Genomic DNA, 20276 nt, shown 5'->3' on the forward strand with positions numbered 1-20276 from the left:
GTCTATTCAGCTGAAGGTTGGTTCCCAAAAGCTGTGGATCCACGTAATGCTTACCCAATAATTCTGGTTTCTTTCCTGAAAGGATTTGGTAGAAGATGTGATAGTCTCTTTCGCCTGGTTGCTGGAAAATCACTCGGGATTTCTCCAATAAATCTAGTTGCACAAAGGAGAATTCAGTGAGAAAGGCTCTCCAAGCTTTCAGATGAGCAATTGTATTTTTTAAAAGGAGAGAGTTTGCTGCTTACAAATCTCAATATCAGCAGATGACAGCTTGCCTGTGGTTCCAAAATGGATTCGGATAAATTTACCCTAATTCACACAGAAGAATATTCTAATTAGTGCATATAGTATACACAGAGGGAAACAAAGGATGCTGCTTGAAGGCAATCATTTGGCCCGAAGAATTAGTTTATGCTAACTCCTTGGCTTTGCACAGGCAGATTTTCAACGAGAAATATCAAACAATGGTACACTTTTCCAAGCCTCAATCTGTACATACAGCTATGTAATCAGCTTGTGGGGAAAAGATAACAGGGTGCTTATCTGCTAGGCTAAGATATGGGAATGCACGTAGCTTCCAGTTTCATGATGCAGGTTTACTGTAATGCAGGACTCAAGAGCAATAAGCCTGGGTATGAGACACACAGGCTCCTTTTTTGAGTCCTAATTTGCAGTCCTAACTCATACGCAACTAATTACATCAGAAAGGTGCTGTGATTTTACAAGGCTTTGCCCATTACATTTGCATATTCATTTCCCCAAATTTAATAAAAATTGAGTAATTTTCATTTATCTTATCCAAACACATCAACTTTTTAAAGTAACTAATTTCCATTTCAGCTGACAAACTCCTTACACAGTTGTGTAGCTTTCCACAGATGCTTACTACCTCTGACCCTCTCCACCCCTTTCAATTTAATTTTTTAACTAGATTTGTTTGGGAAGCATGAGCTACAAATTCAGGCTGTCATCCTCATGCCATTCCTTTTGGACCTCTGAGCCAACATCAACCAGATGTGGCAGAGGCAGAACTCCTGAGGGGATTGCTCTCCTGCAAGCCTAATGGAAATGAGGGGAGGCCTGAGGTCATGTCAGCACTGAGGGACAGGCAGGGGCAGATTACTCAGCCGAAAAGGTGGATGGTATAGATCAAAGGTGAGAGTGCTGCATGTGTGGGTCTGCAGAGGGGGAAGATGTGGGAGGGAGCAGGATGTTTTTCTGACACTTAGTGACAAAGTAGAGCTATTATGGGGAGACAAATGACTTAGGCTAGTGGAAAAGATGGTAGGAAAATAAGGCTATGCAGCAGAGGCAGCCCTGGGGAAGATCTACTGTTGATGTTCAAAGGATTTAATAAAGCTAGGCTTTGCTTGTCTCCTGATCACATACAGTTTGAACAGTTATTCAGGGTGGATCTTTGTTTCTTTTTGTCTTTAATTCTTTCAGTAGTTTTTCCGGTTAGATCCTACTTTGTTTTTCTTCCACTGTGTGGAAATCCAATCATTTTATGGACAAAATGAGAAGCAATTTATGAAGGGATTATTGCAGAAATGCTATTAACTGGCCATTGTTGGAAGAGGACATCACTGCTTTTTGTTACAGACTTACAAAACGTGAGGAGTTGTCGTTTCTGAGGGTTTTGGCATTTCCAAAAGCTTCTAGGGCTGGGTTTGCTTGAATGATTTGATCCTCCAAGGTTCCCTAGAAATCAAGGTTGAAATACTATTGAGAAACCTACAGGCCACAAACTCAGCTGTCACTTACAGAGAGAAGCCTCCAAAGCAAAGTGATTTAGCCCCAGCCTAGGGGTGGCACAGTGTGAATGGAATAATGGCAAGATTGTCAGTCAATTATGGGTGCTTAAAAGGCCTCAAAACATTCTAATGTTCTCTACTGTTTTGCTTCATAGGTTTCATACTTTACACCATCTGCATACAATCAATTGTCATATGTTCCCATGTACTGTGAAGCACATGAGGACACCCAAATGAATGTGTGTAGGAGAGGGGCTACTGAAGACGGTGACAAGTGCTAAAATGCATGAGATTTGAAAGCACTCAGAGATTGTAAGATCTGAAATTTCTGGAGACAAGGAAAGCATTAACTGTCACTCACACAAACTTCAGTTTGCTGAAGAAAACTACTTTAACTGCCTGGGCTCCAGGGATCCTTCACAGGGAGAACCACGCAAAGTGAAATGCTGAGGTTCATGACATGGACTGACAGAGCCCAATACCATTTTCATGTGGAAAAAGGTAAAATAGCAAAGCTGATGACTTACCCCAGTTTTGGTAGCTGGTTGCTGTCAAAAGAGGAACACAATGAAGAAAAAAAAAGAGAGAATGTGAGTACTACTAGCATGAAGGCCATCACAAAAGATAAAGGTTAGCAAGATTAGATGTCTACTAGGTACCAACACACCAGCAGGACATTTGAAACCTTCCTTCAAAAAGCACATGCGACCTTTACTTTGCATTCACCATACACCACAAAATAGCCGAGTGTTGTTCCTACACGGTTTGTTGTTTTAACCCCTGCTCTAAACATCTATCTTGTTTTGCTCTGGAGATGTTCCACAATGAACCAAAAGGCTAACTAACCAGACAGAGAAAAGACACTGGTGCCAGGTGGTAAGAATAAAAGGATGTAAAGGCAAACATACAAGTTTTAGTTTCACATTATTAGATCATGCCACACTTGAACTCTTGGATTTATTTTTTTTTTAAAAAAAGGGCTGCTGATAATGAAAATAAAATGTAACCTGAGCTGGAATATCTTCCAGCTGCAATATCTGTTATTTGCACAATTGTTCCATGAGCCCACCAGGTTTCAGACACCATTAGGAGCACCAACCTGACTGCACAGAGAAAACTGCCTCTGGACCGCTCAATTATTCGTGAAGAGAGCCTTGCAGGCCTCAGATGAATGTATATTAGATTTTGGTGATGTGAGTTATGCGTCCTGAATGCGAGCCTGGATGAAATTTTGGCCTTATAAATACAGTTCATAGGAATCATTTAATTCACCACAGGAGCATTGAGCCTTTACAAGTGCAATGAAGGTCATAGTGAATAAGCTCATAGCAACACAAGATAAAAAGCAGCATGAATACAGTATTCGCTGTAACCTTAGAGAACACTTCTAAGTAGAACAGCACTTATCCAAAGAGAAATACAGAAAAGCTGAATGAAACAAATCTTTTGTCAAAATACTCTTTTTTTGTGGACAAAAAAGATTCCAACAAAACAGATACTTTGATGAGAAATGATAATCCTAAATCCTTTTGAAGACTATTTTCCATGTGAAAGAAAAAAAATTCTTAATCTTCACAGTCTCCCTATCTTTTGACCAGCTTTAACACGATCAGAAACCTATTTAACACACATGGAAAGTAAAACTCCTAGAAAAAAAACAGCAGTAACGAGCAACTGTTCAGAACCAGGAGTGGTTTTGGTGCTCTGTCTGGAGTGTGGCAAGTTCAGGTGAGCGTTGCCTTTGTACCTTCAGAACAGCATGCTCTCAGTAATGCCATGTAGAAGCATCAGTATCTTTTCCAAACAGTTTACTTTCTTAACCGTGCCTGTTGAGGTCTAGCACATGGTCTAGTGTTCAGGATGCAGACTTGTAAGCTTAGTTGTACACAACAGAAAAACCTTGTGAGTCTGAAATGAAACAGCCACCAGCAGACTTACGTTCTTTTTACCAGGTTCACCCAGGGCTGCCACTGTGGCAAAGTACTGGATGACACGTTTTGTGTTGACAGTCTTGCCAGCACCGGATTCTCCGCTAAAGGAAGGAGGAAGATAACATAGGTGTTGCTCAAACAGCTGTAACTCATTCTTTCACCCTCCTGTCCTGCCAGCTCCTCCCCGCACACAGACTATTCTCAGGATCACTGACTCTGATTTCTGCAGCCTGTTGTTTAGCCATTTCAGTGGAAATCACATTAAACTGACTGAATGAAGAAGTGAATGCCTACAATAGCAGCAACTAATTCTTCACGTGACTGGGCTCAGAAATCTAGTACAAACCCACGCTACACTAAGCTTCCTTTAAGGGCATGAAGTTTTATTACAAACATCCAGACTGAAGATCTGAGGTATGCCTACATACAGGTAATGAGTTAGAAAACATACAGAAAACCTGACAGTGTTATCCAGGAACACATGTGAACTGTGTAGAGAGACACCCAACTCTCCATTTTTCATGCTTGCCGGTAAATGAAGTGCCTCTTCCTTTCTGCTGTGGTCATGCCCCTCCCTTTAGATCTGTCTACAAAACATTCTTAAATATAATTTGTAGCAAGAGCAACCACATTGACAAAAATTCTTCCATGTCATAAGAGGGCAGCCATTCCCAGGCTAACCCTGGAAGAAGCATCTTTAGCTGCCTGTTGAGTTGTTTTTGTGCCTACATGGAAAGAACACCAGATGAGTATCAGGGATGGGCCAGCCTTCATCAAACCCTCAGCTATTCCTTTCCTATGGTGCTCAAGGCAGCCATCAAATGGCCAAGTTGCCAGTTACTTGAATCAAGTTCCAGGCAATTTAGCTGAGCTTTCAAGGGTCAAATTGTGTTTCAGTAGGAATTTTTACCTCTAAGTTTTTTGCAGCAACAGTCTCAAATCAGTCAAAAAAGAAGCACTTACGTGATCAGCATAGACTGATTCTCCCGATCTGTGGAGGAGGGGAGGGAAAAAAGACAAACTTAGTAGGCTGTACAAATTGCTTATTATAATTGCAAATGAGTACCAACTATTCCAGAATCAGTTCTGTAAGGACAGGAGAGAATGACATGAAGCAGAGATGGAAAGACAAAAATTAGTATCACCTAGACTGACCTCCAGCAGCGCAAGTTCTAGCCCTGCCCTGAATCCTCCTCTCGTGTTTTGATCAAGTTGGTATTAAAGACCTGTCAGTCCTGCACATTGCTGCTGTATCATGGAAACTATAATAAGGAAAGTAATTTCCTGTCATCAACATTTTTCTTTTCTTACTCCTTAGTATGCCTTTGTTCACATCTGACCTTTCTGCTACTGCAATACTAGACGAACGCAAGTAATTTTGCTGTTTGTTCAGAGGCCGTTACTATGTATACGTACTTTTCTTCAGTTGGCCATGCTGCTGTTAATGGCCTGACCAGAAATAAGTCTGTACTATAACACTTTGCAACCTTAATATATTATTGCTAAGCTCAGCAAATGCTAAATCATAGCAGCTTCCCCAAGATGTTGAGGCTAAATTCCTCTTCTCTTTTTCAATTCCAGTCATCATGACAGACTACATACTGGGCAGCCTAGCCATATTTCACCCTTATCTGATAAAAGAGCGCCTCTTTACAGCCACACACACACATTCCCTCTGCCTAGTGCCTTCTGCCCCATCACAGCTGTGGCACTTTCCATTTTATTAAAACCAAGTGACAGCAGTATGTGTTCTCAGCAAGTCTCTTTGGGATTTAGCCTGCTGCCTTGCCTCCCAGGACCTGGTGTGAGGACATCACTGCTGCCCTCTGCTGATGAACGATTTTTTCTCCAGTAATTCGAGGGTCAGAGCGAGAAAATTTGACAGAAAATCTGGAGTTCATTTTTGCATGCTTGACACCCACACCCACAGTAGGTTCGTGCAAGCAATGTGCACGCTGCACCCTAGATAGCTGGCCTCTGCGAACCTTTGAATGCATACATGTTATAAACATTAGAATACTTAGCATAAACTGACAGTAAGTTTATTTTTGAGGCTGGCAAAATACTTACAGACCTTTAGGGCATGGTCCCATTTTTGTTACAAACTGAGGATTCAACCAGTTCAGACAGATAAATTTGTGCACCTTACAGATAATCCATATACAGAGTTTACTGTTACCAGAAGTGGGACAGTCAGAGGAGTTTAAAAAAATAAAATAAAATAAATATATATATATATTAAAAATTGTCACAGACTGCCAAGCCCCTGTTGCTTGTAGAGTATTTGCACATTTGTTGCACACTGCAAAAACTCTCACAAACTTCCATCCGGTACCAGTCATGTCAGCTAAATAAAGCAAAGCCAAATCTGAAAGCAAACAGTGCCACTTACTACGGAGCATATCGTGGTATGCGTTATCAGCAATGGAGAAGATGTGGGGAGGAGCCTCTGAGCGCCTCTTGCCTTTGTATGCAGCAACCACCTCCGACTTGTAGACAGGCAACCACTTGTAGGGATTTATAGTCACGCAGAATAAACCAGAATAGGTCTAGAGAGGAACAAGAAAAAATGATCAAAGAATAAGGAAAGAAGTCTTAGTTAACCACGCAACCTGGTGTTGCCATCTTCTGATTTGAGTTTGAATTCTGACTTGAATTTCAGCCTTTGACCTGAATTTCTAAAGCTACCGGTCTGCTAAGTGACTTCCTATTGACAATTGATAACAAAACTACAGATATTAAACAGATTTCTAAAGAGGAAAAGTATTTTCAAGATGACAACGAGGCACAAAAACAGCCCCTTCAGCAAAACGAAGGAACAGCAAATAGACACAAGTCTGATTTTTCTGTCTTGCTACCCCCACGAGAGTCGTTTCCTCTTGAAAACAGTCATTATGAAGAAAAGAAGAGTTACAGCTTTCCTGTTTGAACTCCATTCTCAAGAGGAGAAATGATCTCCCATTATTAATTTGATGTGAACACCTTGGGGCAAATTCTGATGGCTGTTCAAAGAGAAAACAACTTCACAGTGTTATTCCCCAAAGCTCTGGAGCTTTTTTTCATCTTTTGGAGAAACATACTTGGTAAAAATCTATCTTTTTATAGTCGCTCTTTAGGCTATCTACATCAGTTAGTTGGGGCCTGGTCATTCTGAGGAAGAATGAGTTTTCAGTTGTAACCCCAGGGAATTGGTGTTAGCTGGTAACTTTTCAGGTACTTAGTCCAGGCTGAAGCAAAAATCTTCAAAGAAACCCAGTTATTATATAGGCACAAGCACTATGTGCACACAGATTAACGAGCTCAGTTGCATTCTAAAAGTTTCAGGTAAAATCCAGGTGTCTTCCCCTAAAAATAGCATTAGGACCTGCTCCAGAATGGCCTTGGCACAAGTCTTCAGTCCTATTTTCTACAAAGAAAGGAAAAACCCCAACCAGTATATGGATTAAGGTAAAATGGCAATTTTCTTTTTCTACCTGTACTGATCCGCAGCCAAAGCTATGCTTTAGGCCATACATGTCCATACAGGGGTTATTAGAGAAATGCAGAAATGTTTAAGATCCAGAATTTAAATGGGCAAGAGTTGGATCCAATCTTCTGGTGAACACCAAAAAACAGAACAGGAATTGGCTAGAAAATCTACAGTTTCCCCTGACTGATTTCAGATCCAACTGAGTGCTGCAAACTGAGAGCAAAAGTTTGGTCTCATAAAATTAGATGCTACTGAAGCTTGTTTTGGTGCTGACAGAAATTATGTTAATGATGTCATGGGGAAGATACAGAGCAAGGGAAAAGGCCAGAGCAAAACAAGACAGATGTCAGCACTGAAAATGAAGGGAATAAAATTACTGAACTAAAATTAGAAAGTCTCATACTTAAAAGTTATGTGTGTGCCCTAAGCTTGAGGCATCGCTTCTTAACAAGGAAATCTCCATGGCTGGTATTGACATGGATTAGTATTAGGAGAGAGAAAATAAACTAGGTTTCCCCAACACCTTGATTGCTGAAATACGTCCCATGACACCCTTCTCCTAGACACTCAAGCAAAACCAAAGAACTAGACACCATTTTATTCATTCAGTCTTGTCTGTCCATATTCAGACACGAGCCAGCTCCAAGCAACTTCTTTCCTGAAAAGATGAGCAAGACCCTCAGTTTTGTGACTTATCAAAGTAGGAAACTGAATATGAAGAACACCGCATGTTCAAACATGAAATCTGCACTTGAAATTCAGATTTCTAAATATACCCTTGTAATGACTCTTACATAGATCATCCAGTTGCTGTAGCGCTTCCTCAGATTGTACAACACAGAAGCCTCATTCAGATGAGTCAGCATAGCCATGTCCTCGATCATGTCAAATTTGGGAGGGTTCATTAACTGTATATCATCTTCTTTTATAGTCATGGTCTGCAAAGACAAATAAGTACAGCAACACTGGGAAAACACTGTGATTTTCTGTTGTTTCACACACCTTATAGGAGAACATTTTTTTTTTCCCCTAAAAGTAAGGAGCGCAGTGGTACAGCTGTGAAAGGAGTCACAGGATTTAGCTACAGCCTGGGTTTTTACCTCTGGGGGCCAAACCAGACCTGGCTGGTTACATACCTCTGCTCACAGACCGCCTGCTGCTGTGGGGTGGCTGATGCTCACTCACCCACCACTGCATTGCTGTTTTTCCCTTGGTGGGATTTCATGTGTCATTCTGATATGGCATCATGTGTTATATCACACATACGGGGCTTCACAGTCGCAGCCCATTTCATGAAACAGGCAACTGAGTTTAAACCAGGTAATTTCTGGAGCTCGTTTCTCTGTCTTGTTAGGCACAGATCAGACAAAACTAGTTTTGTACCCTTCCATCTGTTGTCTCCACGGTCACTTTGCCACCGCTGGTTTCTGTAATTTCAGCTTCAACGTAAGCTTTCTTTTCATCGGGAACCCAACATTTCTTCTTCCCTGTAAAATTAAGGAGACCAAGAGTCCACAGCCTTGTGTCAAACAGCAACACCATGCCTAGCTAAGCGAGATTGCTGGGTTACTTTTTCCGCACAAATGACAAAAAACCTCTGGGACCGCAGCAGATTGGCGGTGCTGGGGAGCTGCCTGCCAAAGCAGAAGGCATAGGGCTCCCAAATGTTGTCTCCCCTTTGAAACTACCACTTGGCTTCCTCTAGATCCTTCCAGCACGAGGTGTCAAAATATTTCATAAATGCTGGCTAAGCCCCAGCCTCCACGGGAAATCCATAATCATTATCACCAGTGTGCAGATGGAGGAGCTGAGATCCAAGCCCAAATTAAGGCATTTGCTAAAAAGTCACACAGAAAATTGCAATCTGAGCAAGGAATTCAGCCCACATTATTTGCCTGCCAGCTATCAGATTTTACCTTATTCCTATACATTCTTCTGAGGTTTGTCTTGATAAACAGCAATATTAGTAACTTACACTGAGTTATGTATATGGCTTTTTAGAGTTTGGAGTAGCTGCACTAGTGTCTAGGTCTTTAGTTACAGCAACCATTCTGAATAGTGAAACGTTGTGTGTTTTGATGTATTCATACTACTATGCCTCAGGGCTCATATAAATCCATTTCAGGAAAAATAAATTATGGGAAACTAAAAGCTAACATCAGGTTTTCATACAGCCTGTAAATCAAACAGATGTACATGTATAATATAATGAGACATCTAGTCAGGCTGCAGAATCTCTCTCATTACAGGAACATCAATGTGTGGTGTTTTTCTTTCAAATGGCCAAAATCCTCATGCCCCTGTTAGCAGAGCAGTACAAACACGCCTTGCCTCTAAATCTAGCTAATTATTTACTTATCATAAATGGATAGATTATTTCTATTTAGTACTACCTGGGGGCTTTTAATAGCTTTTCAGACTAAAGAAACCAGAACTCGGTTGAACCAGCTATCTCAAAGAGCAGCAGCAGCACAGGAGCAACAGCTGAGGCTTTGCATCCTGCTTTGCTCTGCATTCCCACAGCTTCCCTTGGATGCAACCCTCGTCCCTCCTAACTGGCCACTGGCAGCATAAAGTGTACTGCAACTCACCGTCGAAGGCAACCGTCTGTGCCATCATCAGCTCCTTCTCGCTCTTTCGGAGGAAGGGAGCAGCCTCCCCGAATTCCGACATGTCCATCATCTTGGCAAGGGTTCAAGGTGGCACAGCTCAAAGAGGAAGAAGAAAGGGACCTGGTCTACCAAAGAAAGGCTGGAGTGTGGGGGGGGAAGAGATATCTTATTTCGTGGACTATCTGACACAATACAAAACACTCAGCACAATGTGGCAGGTGGCTGATCAAAGTGATGATTAATTTGAAACACAAATACCTAACATGGATTTGGGGCTATACTGCACCCTTAGTTAAACCCTTCTCTGGCTCAGCTTATTTAAAGCCAGGCAAATCCTGTGTAGTTCAGAACCTCAACATGGGTCACAGTTATCTCCACGGGAGAATTTAATCTCTTCTTTGTGGCATGAATGGTGCTTAAGAGCAGGAGATAAAATGGACCGTTTGAACTGTGGTTTTAAAAACCACTTAGCGGGGGCCTGTTCTGGCCCCTTTCAAATTCTAGAGCAGGCATATGCTCTCCAGCACGTCTCCCTGGGGCCGTGCCACTCAGCTGCTTCAAGCATTGTCTCAGGCAGGCATTTTCTGGGAATCATGGAGCAAGACTTCACTGCTGCAAGGGTGTGCGTTACACCCTTGGTGCAGCTCCAGAGACATGTGCCCACGCTCCTGCTGAAGAAAGCCAGCACTGGAGCTGGAAACAGCTCTGCTACCTGCAGCACACTCCCTTAATAAATAAAAATTATAAGGTTATAAAAACCAGGACTAACACAGCTCGGGGAGCTCCTGCACTGATACAGCTTCTCAAGCTGCTGGTACCTCCAAATTCACCTGCAGCAAGGCACAGCAGGGGGCAAATGTATCTGCAAGTATTGGTGCAAGGACTTCATAGTTTCTTTAGACTGGTTTATTAGTCCAGTTTAATACCTACACTTGTTTTCTCAAATGACAAGGCTATGGTGTTTAGGAGCCTTTTATCATGAAAGAGAGGACAGGGCACATAAGTGTGAGACAAATTTGCTGGGCTTGTACTGCCAAGCAACTAACTGGATTATTATATACTCTCTAAAGTGGTGATACAGGTATGTTTTTATTTATTTATTATATACACACTCATATAAATACTTATACACACACACATAAAACACGGTGCTGCCCAGAGAATGTCTAAAAGAAGTTCTACCACTAAAACGTATACGCACATACACACAATTTAAGAATTTCAGATGCATTTTTCTTTAAAGTCAAGACACCGTTTGATTACTACTCGAAGCTGTATAAGTGACCCTCAGATATTACCTCTTGCTTTACTTTATTTACTGTGTAATATCCAGAGCAGCCAGACAAATTTTCAAGAGGCCTATCAAGACAGACACTGTACTCTTTCAAAATTTAATTCCATTTCTTTCTAACAGAATCCTGGTAGGGATAAAAGCTCTTCATCAACCAAAGCAGGTTTTTTCCAACACATTCCTCCTGGGGAATGTAAAGCCCTAAGACAGCAGAGCTGCCAAACATTTTACATTCAGCCCTCTCCCACTGCTGCAGCACAAGCTTGAGACCTTCTGTCTTGTTGCTGTAGAGCAAAAACTTCTTCCTCAGAACCAGCCTTAACTTTTTTCCTTTTTAAAGATTAAGGGCCTACATAAGCACAACTATCACCAATTACTTTGCCATCATCTGAACTGACCAAAATTCCCAGCTGGATGCACAACTCAAAACTAGCTTGGCAAAGTCTCTCTCCCATGGGGAGTGTGTCTTAGCTCTGAAATTACATCAGTTCATACATTTAAACAGAACAGTGTTACACCATATAAGTGTCATTTCACACTGAATGTGCAAATGCCAGAGAAGCCACTCCAGTGTTAATCTCTAAGACTCGGGACAGATTCTCACAAGTCCTAATATGCACTGAAGTATTCTAATCCACTTCTCCTTTTGCCGACCTCTTTGGGACAGTTGCTCAGCTATCACCTTTTTGTCTCTCTTTTTTTTTTTTTTCATATATATTTTCAGGGCCAACCACTATGGCATAAAGAAGCACTATGGCAGCTGGGTGAGAATCACTATTTCTTCAGCAGTCTCATGTGCTTGGAGTTACGACAGAGGTCAGAGCCCAGGCAGCACACACCTTGTGGAGGCAGAGAACTCAGTGAGGCAAATCCACTGCCAGATACGAGAAACTGTAAATGTTGTTTGGTTTATGGTCATAGGATTATTTTTAAAAGGCAGTATAGCTGGGAAAGACAAGGCAGAGCTAAAGACGTTCGCTTTCCTTTCAGTCATTCTAGCTAGCAACAGAAAGAGTCAGCCCTTCCATATGAACTCTGGAAGATCCTTGAAAACACCTACACACTGTAGAAAGCCAATATTGCTACACAAAGTTAAGTGTCACGCCCAGGACCAACATTTGTGGTGTGTCCAGACTTGGAAAGGACGGATCTTGTCTTTCTTTGTTGGGGCTGTTGGAAGAGCTACTGTGGTGCTAACAGCTCGTCCACAATAGCAACACCAGCAGGCATTGCCTGTCTTTGAAAGGGAACACAGTGATTCTCCAAGGGTTGTAACTCAGGTTGGATTAAAGAACTCCCTGGACCAACAAGCTGTTTAAAATAGCAAACTTCATAAGCCATCACCTCTTGCAGATGATAGAAAAGACAGAAAAAATTACTTGCAGGTATTGGCTAATCAGTCCACCCAGATGCATAATTACAAGGGACCTGACACTTTCCTAAGCGATCGTTCTAGCTGGCTAAATGAATGTGCCAATGTTAGAGAAGAAACATGTATTTACCATCCTAGCATTCAAGAAGCATCCTAGGACAACTAACATAGGCTATATGTTTAGTGATATTACTACTAAAACCTTAAGCCACATGAAAGCCTTAGTCACATCAAAACCACGGTACAGTGTTAAGATCACAGCTGGTTACCCGCATTTAGAAGTGAGAGAGGTTGGTACTCACCCTGGAGAGCACACAGAAAGTGTCACGACTCCGCCTGGTCCAGACTTTATATGCCCCTATCTCAAGGTCACTGGTGATAACTGTTTAAAGGCATCAGCAGTTTTCTTCCATGCCTATATTTGTCCACCGGATCCTGGCTGAGGAGACAATGCCTGGGGAGGGGACACGTGTGGCTGCACCCTGTTGAGGAGCGGGGGGGCAGGAATGTCAGCAGGGAGAGGCGCGCTCCTCGCCGGCTGCCCCTCGCCATGCTATTCTTGCTCCATGACTTCATGGAAGAAGCTTTTCCTGCTTCTGTGTTTTCACAGGGGCAAGCATTGCTTTTCCAAGTGCCTCAGAACTTAATTACCATGGGCTTGGTGGGGTGGTGGTGGTGGTGGAATTAAGGCTATTCAGTTGTAACTCCCGTAGAAGATGAAAATCAAAGCTTCTTGCACAAGGGACAATTGATTATAAAGGGAATTTGGTTACGTGACCCAAACTGCCTTCAAGAAACAAATCTATGATATGAGTTCTCGTATCCCAGTCAAGCATTTTAAGTCCCCTTCCTGGGCCCCAGAGGTTTAAAAGCCAAGCCTATAGGCTCAGGTTTTGGATACACAGGTATTCCCCAGTTTATGAACAAGGCAAGACAGTGAAGAAATGTAAGAAGAAATATAAATATAAATATAAATGTATGAAGAAATATATTGATTCTGCCTGGAAAACGAATTACAGATAATAAAGTAGGCATCAATTTTAGTGAGTGCTTTGCTTCAGGAAACTCATTTATGAGACAGAGTTTAGGCAATGTCTTATCGTAAACTCATTTTTCCTGTAAAACAAGCACCATAAGTAACTCAGGTCTCCTTTCACTTCAACCCATAAATAGCAAAACAACTGAAACATCCAGATTGATTTGCTTTTACCAACATGGGTAGATATATTGGTTTCCTTTGGTTCTAGCATAAACTGAATATAAAAGCACAAAGGAAAATAAATATTGTGGATACTGCTTCCCCACAAGGGAAGACAATATATTAGGGTTTTAGAAAACTGCATTAGAAAGAAGCAAGGGGAACCAGGAAGGAGCTTGTCCACAGCTTCCCTGGATTCTTTGATACCCACAGTAACAAGTGGTTTGGTTTGTGATGAGGCAAGAAGAAAAATGTTTGCATACTGAGTCTGCTGTTTTTAAAGCTGTTGTCCTGATGACTGGACAGTGACAGGTTGCACAGACAAAGTAGGTTTGTAAGAAATAAAGGAATTTATGGAAGTGATAGACTCAAATACAGGAGATTGATATGGCAGGTCTGAGGATCTGAGTGCTTTAGTAACCTGGTATTTTTAGCATTTGGGGAATGCAACCAAGAGACAGAGAATCACTGCTGCTTTGCTAGAGACATGCCCACCTCCAGACTTAAGTTGAGGAGAGACTAGGGGTGAGGCTTTCAGGCCTGGTCTGGATACATCTGTGAAAGGAGCCTGTGCTTGAGCTGAAAACAAGCGGCCTGTGTCGCGCTCCCGCGCTCAGCTGGCTGTCACGCTCTTCTCACACGTTTCCTTCAACCCAAACTGCCTCCCACACCTCCCAGCCTGCTGATCTAGAGGTGCTTGGTGCCTCGCAGCATGGACAGATGTTGATGTCGGATCTAAATCATCACTTTCTTGCTTTATATCTGGTGAAAAAAAAAACAGATCTAGTGATCTCAGTTGCTTAGGTGAACAGTGAGTGGTTGTGTAAAGCTCAGGCAGACACTCCTGATCACATCATCTGAAAGAAGATAAATTCCATGCGTCACTGAGACTCATGGATGCTGCTAATCTGCTGTGAAGACTGAGAATATGATTATTTCATGCCATGAGGGTATAATGCGCTGATACTCTCTCCCTCCTGCTCCCCTCTCATGTTGCCAGTAGTTTTACTTCTAAATACAATATTCCCATTACCACCTGCTTTGTTTAGAAGGAGGCATCTTTTTACAAATACACTGCTATCACATTTTTTTTCTGTTCTGCAAATATTCAGCTTTCATCAGTCCTGCATGAACACTAAAATCTTGCTCCCACGCCTCCCTTTTCTTTTTTGGGGTTGCAAACAACTGTTTCCCTAGCTGATGTCAATGCAATTTCAATGCTTGTGTCGCTTAGAAAGGGACACAGCCAGCACTGGTCCAAACACGGTCTATTTATTTTCCTTGCTAGCCTGATGTGAATTGATACTGCACATGTTATTCCTGCCTTACTGGAGTTTATTTTCTTTCTTTTAATATGAACCAGAATTTGCAGCACATTTCCCCTAGATTAAATTTGTAACAGTGACAACCGAAGACATTTGTCTCTGGCAGGGGCTACTTTTAGAAAGGTTAATGCTGGTCACTGTTTCTAGGGAAACAAGGGACTTTGATAAGAAGCCCTTGTGACTAACCTATTTTTAATAACATTACATATTGGAAAGGAATGCAATAACTGTTATCAGCTCTAGACACAGATAGTGTCAATAGGGTGGTCTTATATAGAAAAGTTGGCCTCTGGGATCTGTAATAGCCCAGTTATGAACCGTGTCTATTTTGTTAGGAAAAAAAAAAGTGAACTAGGGAGTTGTGTTTTGACAAAAGCTGACCTTTAGACTACTCTTAATAAAATGTGCACTGTAATAATCTGGCACTCCTGAAAAGCAAGATCAATGAGATAAAAGGATGCTAGTTCAAGATAGAGATGCTTGGAGAAAGTGTCTTCTGAGTCAGGACCCTCTGGACTGCTCCACAAGCAAGCAGAAAGACTATCCCTCTGTAGATGCATCCAAGTGACTGTATCTAAAGAGACTGAGAACCTGTTATTTACCTTGGGTTTTTTTTTGGTCACTGGTCCCTGCTGCTGTTGCAGTCTCTATTTAAAACAAATGAGAAAGAGATGAAATGATCTAGTCAGACGCTCTTTGAGCGAGAAAGGTCATCCTTGTGGGAATAGTTTCAGTGGAAGGAAAATGTGGACACTGAACCCAGCAGCAAATCCAGGCCCATTCTATATGAGCGGATATATTTTCTTTTGTGAAGAGTTATGGCTTAATTCTTCAAGCCATTGATGCCTCAAAGAGAAATTGGAGGGGGAGAGAAGCTTAGCTTTAAAAATAGTTGTGCTTGGCTACATCTCTAAAGGATGAGAAAATTGGCACTGAACAGTACATTTAGAGTGTGTTTCTGACAGCTAAATTCTCATTATTGGAACCGCAGGTCTTCAGGTTTCTGCAAGCCTGTGTGCTCCCCCCGGTGCAGTGCACACATTAGGCGGTGGACTCTAGCATCTGCAACCTGAAGTGGTATTGTGAGCTTCTGCTCATGCTCCTTTCAGAATAATAATTTTAAATAGCTTCCTCCAATTAGCTACTGTGTGGTGTGATAGTATGAAAGTAGTTTAAACTTCTCTATGGAAAGCACCTGCTTTCACACAAACATGGCTGGGGAAATAATTTCTAAGCCACCAAAAATGTTTTAAGTGCCTTTTAAGCCACTGAAATCCATGATCTATTGCTATCAGTATGCAGGCCCTTGAAACAGAACACCTCTTTCTGCTTTGAACAGCTTGAAATCACCAGTGACTGCAAAGAATTAATGCACAAAACCACAAGAGGAGAGTAGCCGATGTTGTTGTCTTGGTAGCACAGAGCAGTGCCCGTGCCTGGGCCACGCTGCCTGCCGGCCCCCGCCTCTCATCCCATGCCAAGGGCCGAGCTCCGGGCTGCATCGGCACACTCCCCTCCTAGCCTGGGCTAGGCAAATAAACATTTTGGAGTTGTCATTGCTGCCTCATCCCTGCTGACATTCGATCATTATGGTATCTTAAGAACGTTTAAATATGTCAGGGTTTTAATGGGAGAGCTCTGCTTCTGGAAGCGAGACTGACAGCGCTTTGAGAGCAGATTAACAGCGCTGATAAATCAGTCTCAAACTGACTCACAGCCCTAAGAAAAATAGGAAGGTGAAAACAGTAAGAAGTAAGCCTAATTAAATAAATGGTCTCAGCTCTTCAGCTCTGGAGATGTACCAGGGAAGGGAAAGAAGGGTTTTGTCATGTGCCTTCTCACTCTTCTCTCTCCAAAAGCTGACATTCCCCCATCCCCTCTGTGAGAAGTTTTCAGTCTCCAATAATCTTGAGCATCCCACTCTGCCTGTCAGATCAGAGAGTATGTAATGGCATGTTTTCAGAATTGCTGCGTATCCCTTTCCCAACTTTCACATATCCTAATTGCTATCGGTGAGTTTGGGGTTCCCCCCCCCCCTCTTAAACCACTCTTCATTATCCACAACCAGTGGAGAAAGGCAGGGAGTTAAAAGCCCTAATAATGCATGTAAGTAGTTCAGGTTAATCTTTTCAGTATTCATTAACTAAGCATTTATTTGCACATCACGTCATTAGAATTACTGTAGCCCATTCACCAATTCTATTATGCCCTTCTGAAGCTATAGTCAGAATTATTTCAGCCTTGATCAATGCAGAAAAAAAAAATATCCATAAACATCTCTCTAGGGTTTGTATTATGCAATCTGGCTTCAAAGACAGGGTACTTCATTACCCCTACTTCAGCCTGTGACTATGATGCACTCTCTCTGCTCAAGCTGCCTGAAAACCACATTTCCATTTCAATAGGCAACACTGCCCTAAAATGCTCCTAGGCCTTCAGACACAACATATTCTAGCTCCCAGTGCAAAGCTCCTGCAAGACACTTTCCTCCGCATTTTTTGCATTTCAGCTTCAAGGATTCAGAGCCTGCCTTTCAGGTATGGGCAGAGGTCGGTACAGTCATTGCTGATCACCTGGTTTTGCTGCTGTGGAGGTTTATTTTTCAGAGGATGTGAGGGGGGGAAAAAGGAAAACATTCATGTCTTTTTAGACACAAGTGATTTTACAACTTTTTGCTTCTGTAACTGAGTTGTAACTCAATTTTCTGTCAATAATTGTTTGCTATCTTGTGTTTACCTTCTGCCAATAGCAAACTATGCTAAAAGATGCACTGACAGTTTAATTGGTGAAATAATTGCCATGAGGAGATAGTTTATTGACATTGTAAGTGCTGACAGAATAAACCCGATGTGATTGGCGCAACACTAAATAGCAAGAAGGCACTGCAGGAAGCAGACACCAAGTTTCTCAGCTAAGCAAAGACAAGACACTGTTTCTTTCCAAGCACAGCTATGCCGAGCTGGTCACCTCTGCCAGGAAACCCAGTCAGCAAAGCTCCTTGAAAAAATAAGGCCAGTTTTTAAAGAAAATCTGTTTCTAGAGGTATTACTTTCTGCCATGAGCTTGAGAAAGATCAAGTCTCTACTCCTCATACGGTCTAATGACTTGATGCTTCTTGTCAGTCAAATTCAAACACCTCCAAAAATGGACATGACATCTTTCTCTCCAGCAGCAACATTCTGGAGCAACTGGCTGGTGTGTGCATATAAATATATATATATAAACACACATACAAATATATTTATATGTCTGTGTGTCTATAACTAAACCTATCTATACATACATACAGATAGATTTATAAGTGTGAGAACAAGTTTCTTTTCTAACCTCTCCCCTCCCAGCTATGATGCTCCACACTTAACAGCTTAATACTAGATAAAATGAGCTTTTCCATGGAAGACCTGCTGAACTGATGCCGCAGACCGGCGCTGTACCACAGCCGAGCTGTGGCAGACTCCACCACCACTGCTCTCCTGCCTTTCACTGCACCAGGCTCCTGCTACCCAGGCTCAGCACCAACGAGACACGGGCTGACGCTGGGGCTGAAATCCTGCTTCCAGCAAAACCCCTGAAAGTGCTTTAGGCTCAGCCTCTTTTCTGCACAGGGCGTTTCTATTTTGCTGGATGAGCACATCACATCTAACTCCAGATTAGTTTCTGAAAAGGAAGGGTGACATAAGAAAGGGGTGAACTGCAGGCTCTCAGTGTCGGGGAGGGCAGAGACACAAGTGCTGAGATGCCAAAAGGTACAGGAGAGAGGGTTGGGGAAGCCATGGTGAGAAAAGGTCGGCTGGACCCCCCCCCTTCCCCCCCGAGAAATCCACAGAGCCCTTTAGAGAAAGGCTGCACTATGTATCCAGAACAAAACCCACTGAGAGACCATCGCTGAGATCGGCTGGGCATTGCCTCTGTGGCAGAGGACCACCTTTGCCACAACAGTGAGCAGCAGCTGAGATTTCCAGTGAGGTTGCAGCCATGACTCCTTAAGAGTCACATCAGCTTCCCAGCAGCAGCTAATCTTGTTGTAGCAGAATTGATTTTAAATGTGTGGGTTTTTTTGTTTTTTTGTTTTTTGTTTTTTTTTTTTAATTGAAATACACATTCTGTCTTTATAGGGGAAAAAATGAAGGAGATGGGGAAAAAATAAAGTAAGATACAATGCTTACAGAAAGCATATTGCACAAAGCCAAAGTACTCATCACATACACATCTTTATGTCTCACACAGTGGTCTAAAAAAGAAAAGGAAAAGAAGAAATTAAATGACACATCTGGTATGATGATGCAAAGCTAGATTGCTGTAAAAACACTGAGAAAGAATGAAAAATATGCCCTCTCTCAGTGAGGGCCCCTGAAGCTTCACTTTAAATACCAGTAGCTCAGCAGCATGAAAACACTAAACAGCTTATTTGACAGGACCACCAGCCCACTTGACTAACTTGTTAAATTTTCATCAGAACTCACTGAACAGAAAAACTTGGGGTTTGATCTATCCAGCCTGTCCCACAGAAGCATCTCACCAGCAGCTCCTGGTTCAAACCTATTCACCAAAAGAGCAGTTAGGAATAGCCTTGATTGAACAGCTGTTGCTGCACTGCCCTGTGGATGCAGATGGTTATTAATTTCACCTTTCTAGATGCTGTTCTGCAGGGCCAGTATCTGTATCTTGCATCTGCTAGAGGAGAGAATGGAATCCTAACAACACCTCCTGCAGGGCAACAAAATAACATTTTTATTTATATAGCTATAGAAAGATGTATATAAATTTTTTTTTAAATCATCACTGATGTTTTTTGGAGAATCCAAATTTACAGCAGAAGGCTTAGCTGCAAAATTTAACACAGAATTTTGACAAAAATATGGGCTATTTTGGGATATGAAAATATGCTATGGAAAAAAAGCAAAGGAAGCTTTATTTTCTAAACTGGATTATTCTGCCTCTTGCCTGTCAAGATATACTGGTCCTGGTAGAAACTGGTCCTTCTTTTTGTACTGCAGTTAATGAACAGGGATTTTCCAGAGAAGAAAAATCTCCTCTCCCATCCTCACCCAAATATGCACCAGACCACAGAGAAGGAACTGCAGAGCTTAAGTGCAGATGATTTCCATTGCATTGCCAGCATGGTCTGGATACCTACATTCATCTGTTAGTGACACACCTCTGTACTCCAAGATCTGCGGTGTATCCATCCTCAGAAAAAAAAAAAAAAGGAATTAAAAGTCACTGTGAAACAGAATTCACTGATACATTTCTAGGAAAGGGAAGCTGACTGAGGCAAAGGTAGAGGCTACATCCATATAAACACTGAGGGATTTAATTTCCGC

General features: G+C 42.0%; 1 protein-coding gene across 1 annotated transcript in view; it reads right to left on the bottom strand.

Moving 5' to 3' along the window:
• Window positions 1-9897, bottom strand: part of MYH15 (myosin heavy chain 15) — a 45153-nt gene extending 35256 nt beyond the window's left edge. Inside the window, exons 1-10 of the mRNA XM_074898830.1 lie at window positions 9746-9897; window positions 8538-8641; window positions 7949-8092; window positions 6078-6234; window positions 4649-4676; window positions 3693-3786; window positions 2282-2302; window positions 1609-1701; window positions 246-309; window positions 55-153 (exon numbers count right to left, since the gene is read on the bottom strand). Coding sequence (XP_074754931.1) covers window positions 55-153; window positions 246-309; window positions 1609-1701; window positions 2282-2302; window positions 3693-3786; window positions 4649-4676; window positions 6078-6234; window positions 7949-8092; window positions 8538-8641; window positions 9746-9836 — 895 coding nt within the window. The 5' untranslated portion in view covers window positions 9837-9897. The remainder of the gene's footprint in view (window positions 1-54; window positions 154-245; window positions 310-1608; window positions 1702-2281; window positions 2303-3692; window positions 3787-4648; window positions 4677-6077; window positions 6235-7948; window positions 8093-8537; window positions 8642-9745) is intronic.
• Window positions 9898-20276: the final 10379 nt, after the last annotated feature.

The sequence above is a fragment of the Athene noctua genome, chromosome 1, assembly GCF_965140245.1.
Source record: "Athene noctua chromosome 1, bAthNoc1.hap1.1, whole genome shotgun sequence".
Classification (NCBI taxonomy): domain Eukaryota; kingdom Metazoa; phylum Chordata; class Aves; order Strigiformes; family Strigidae; genus Athene; species Athene noctua.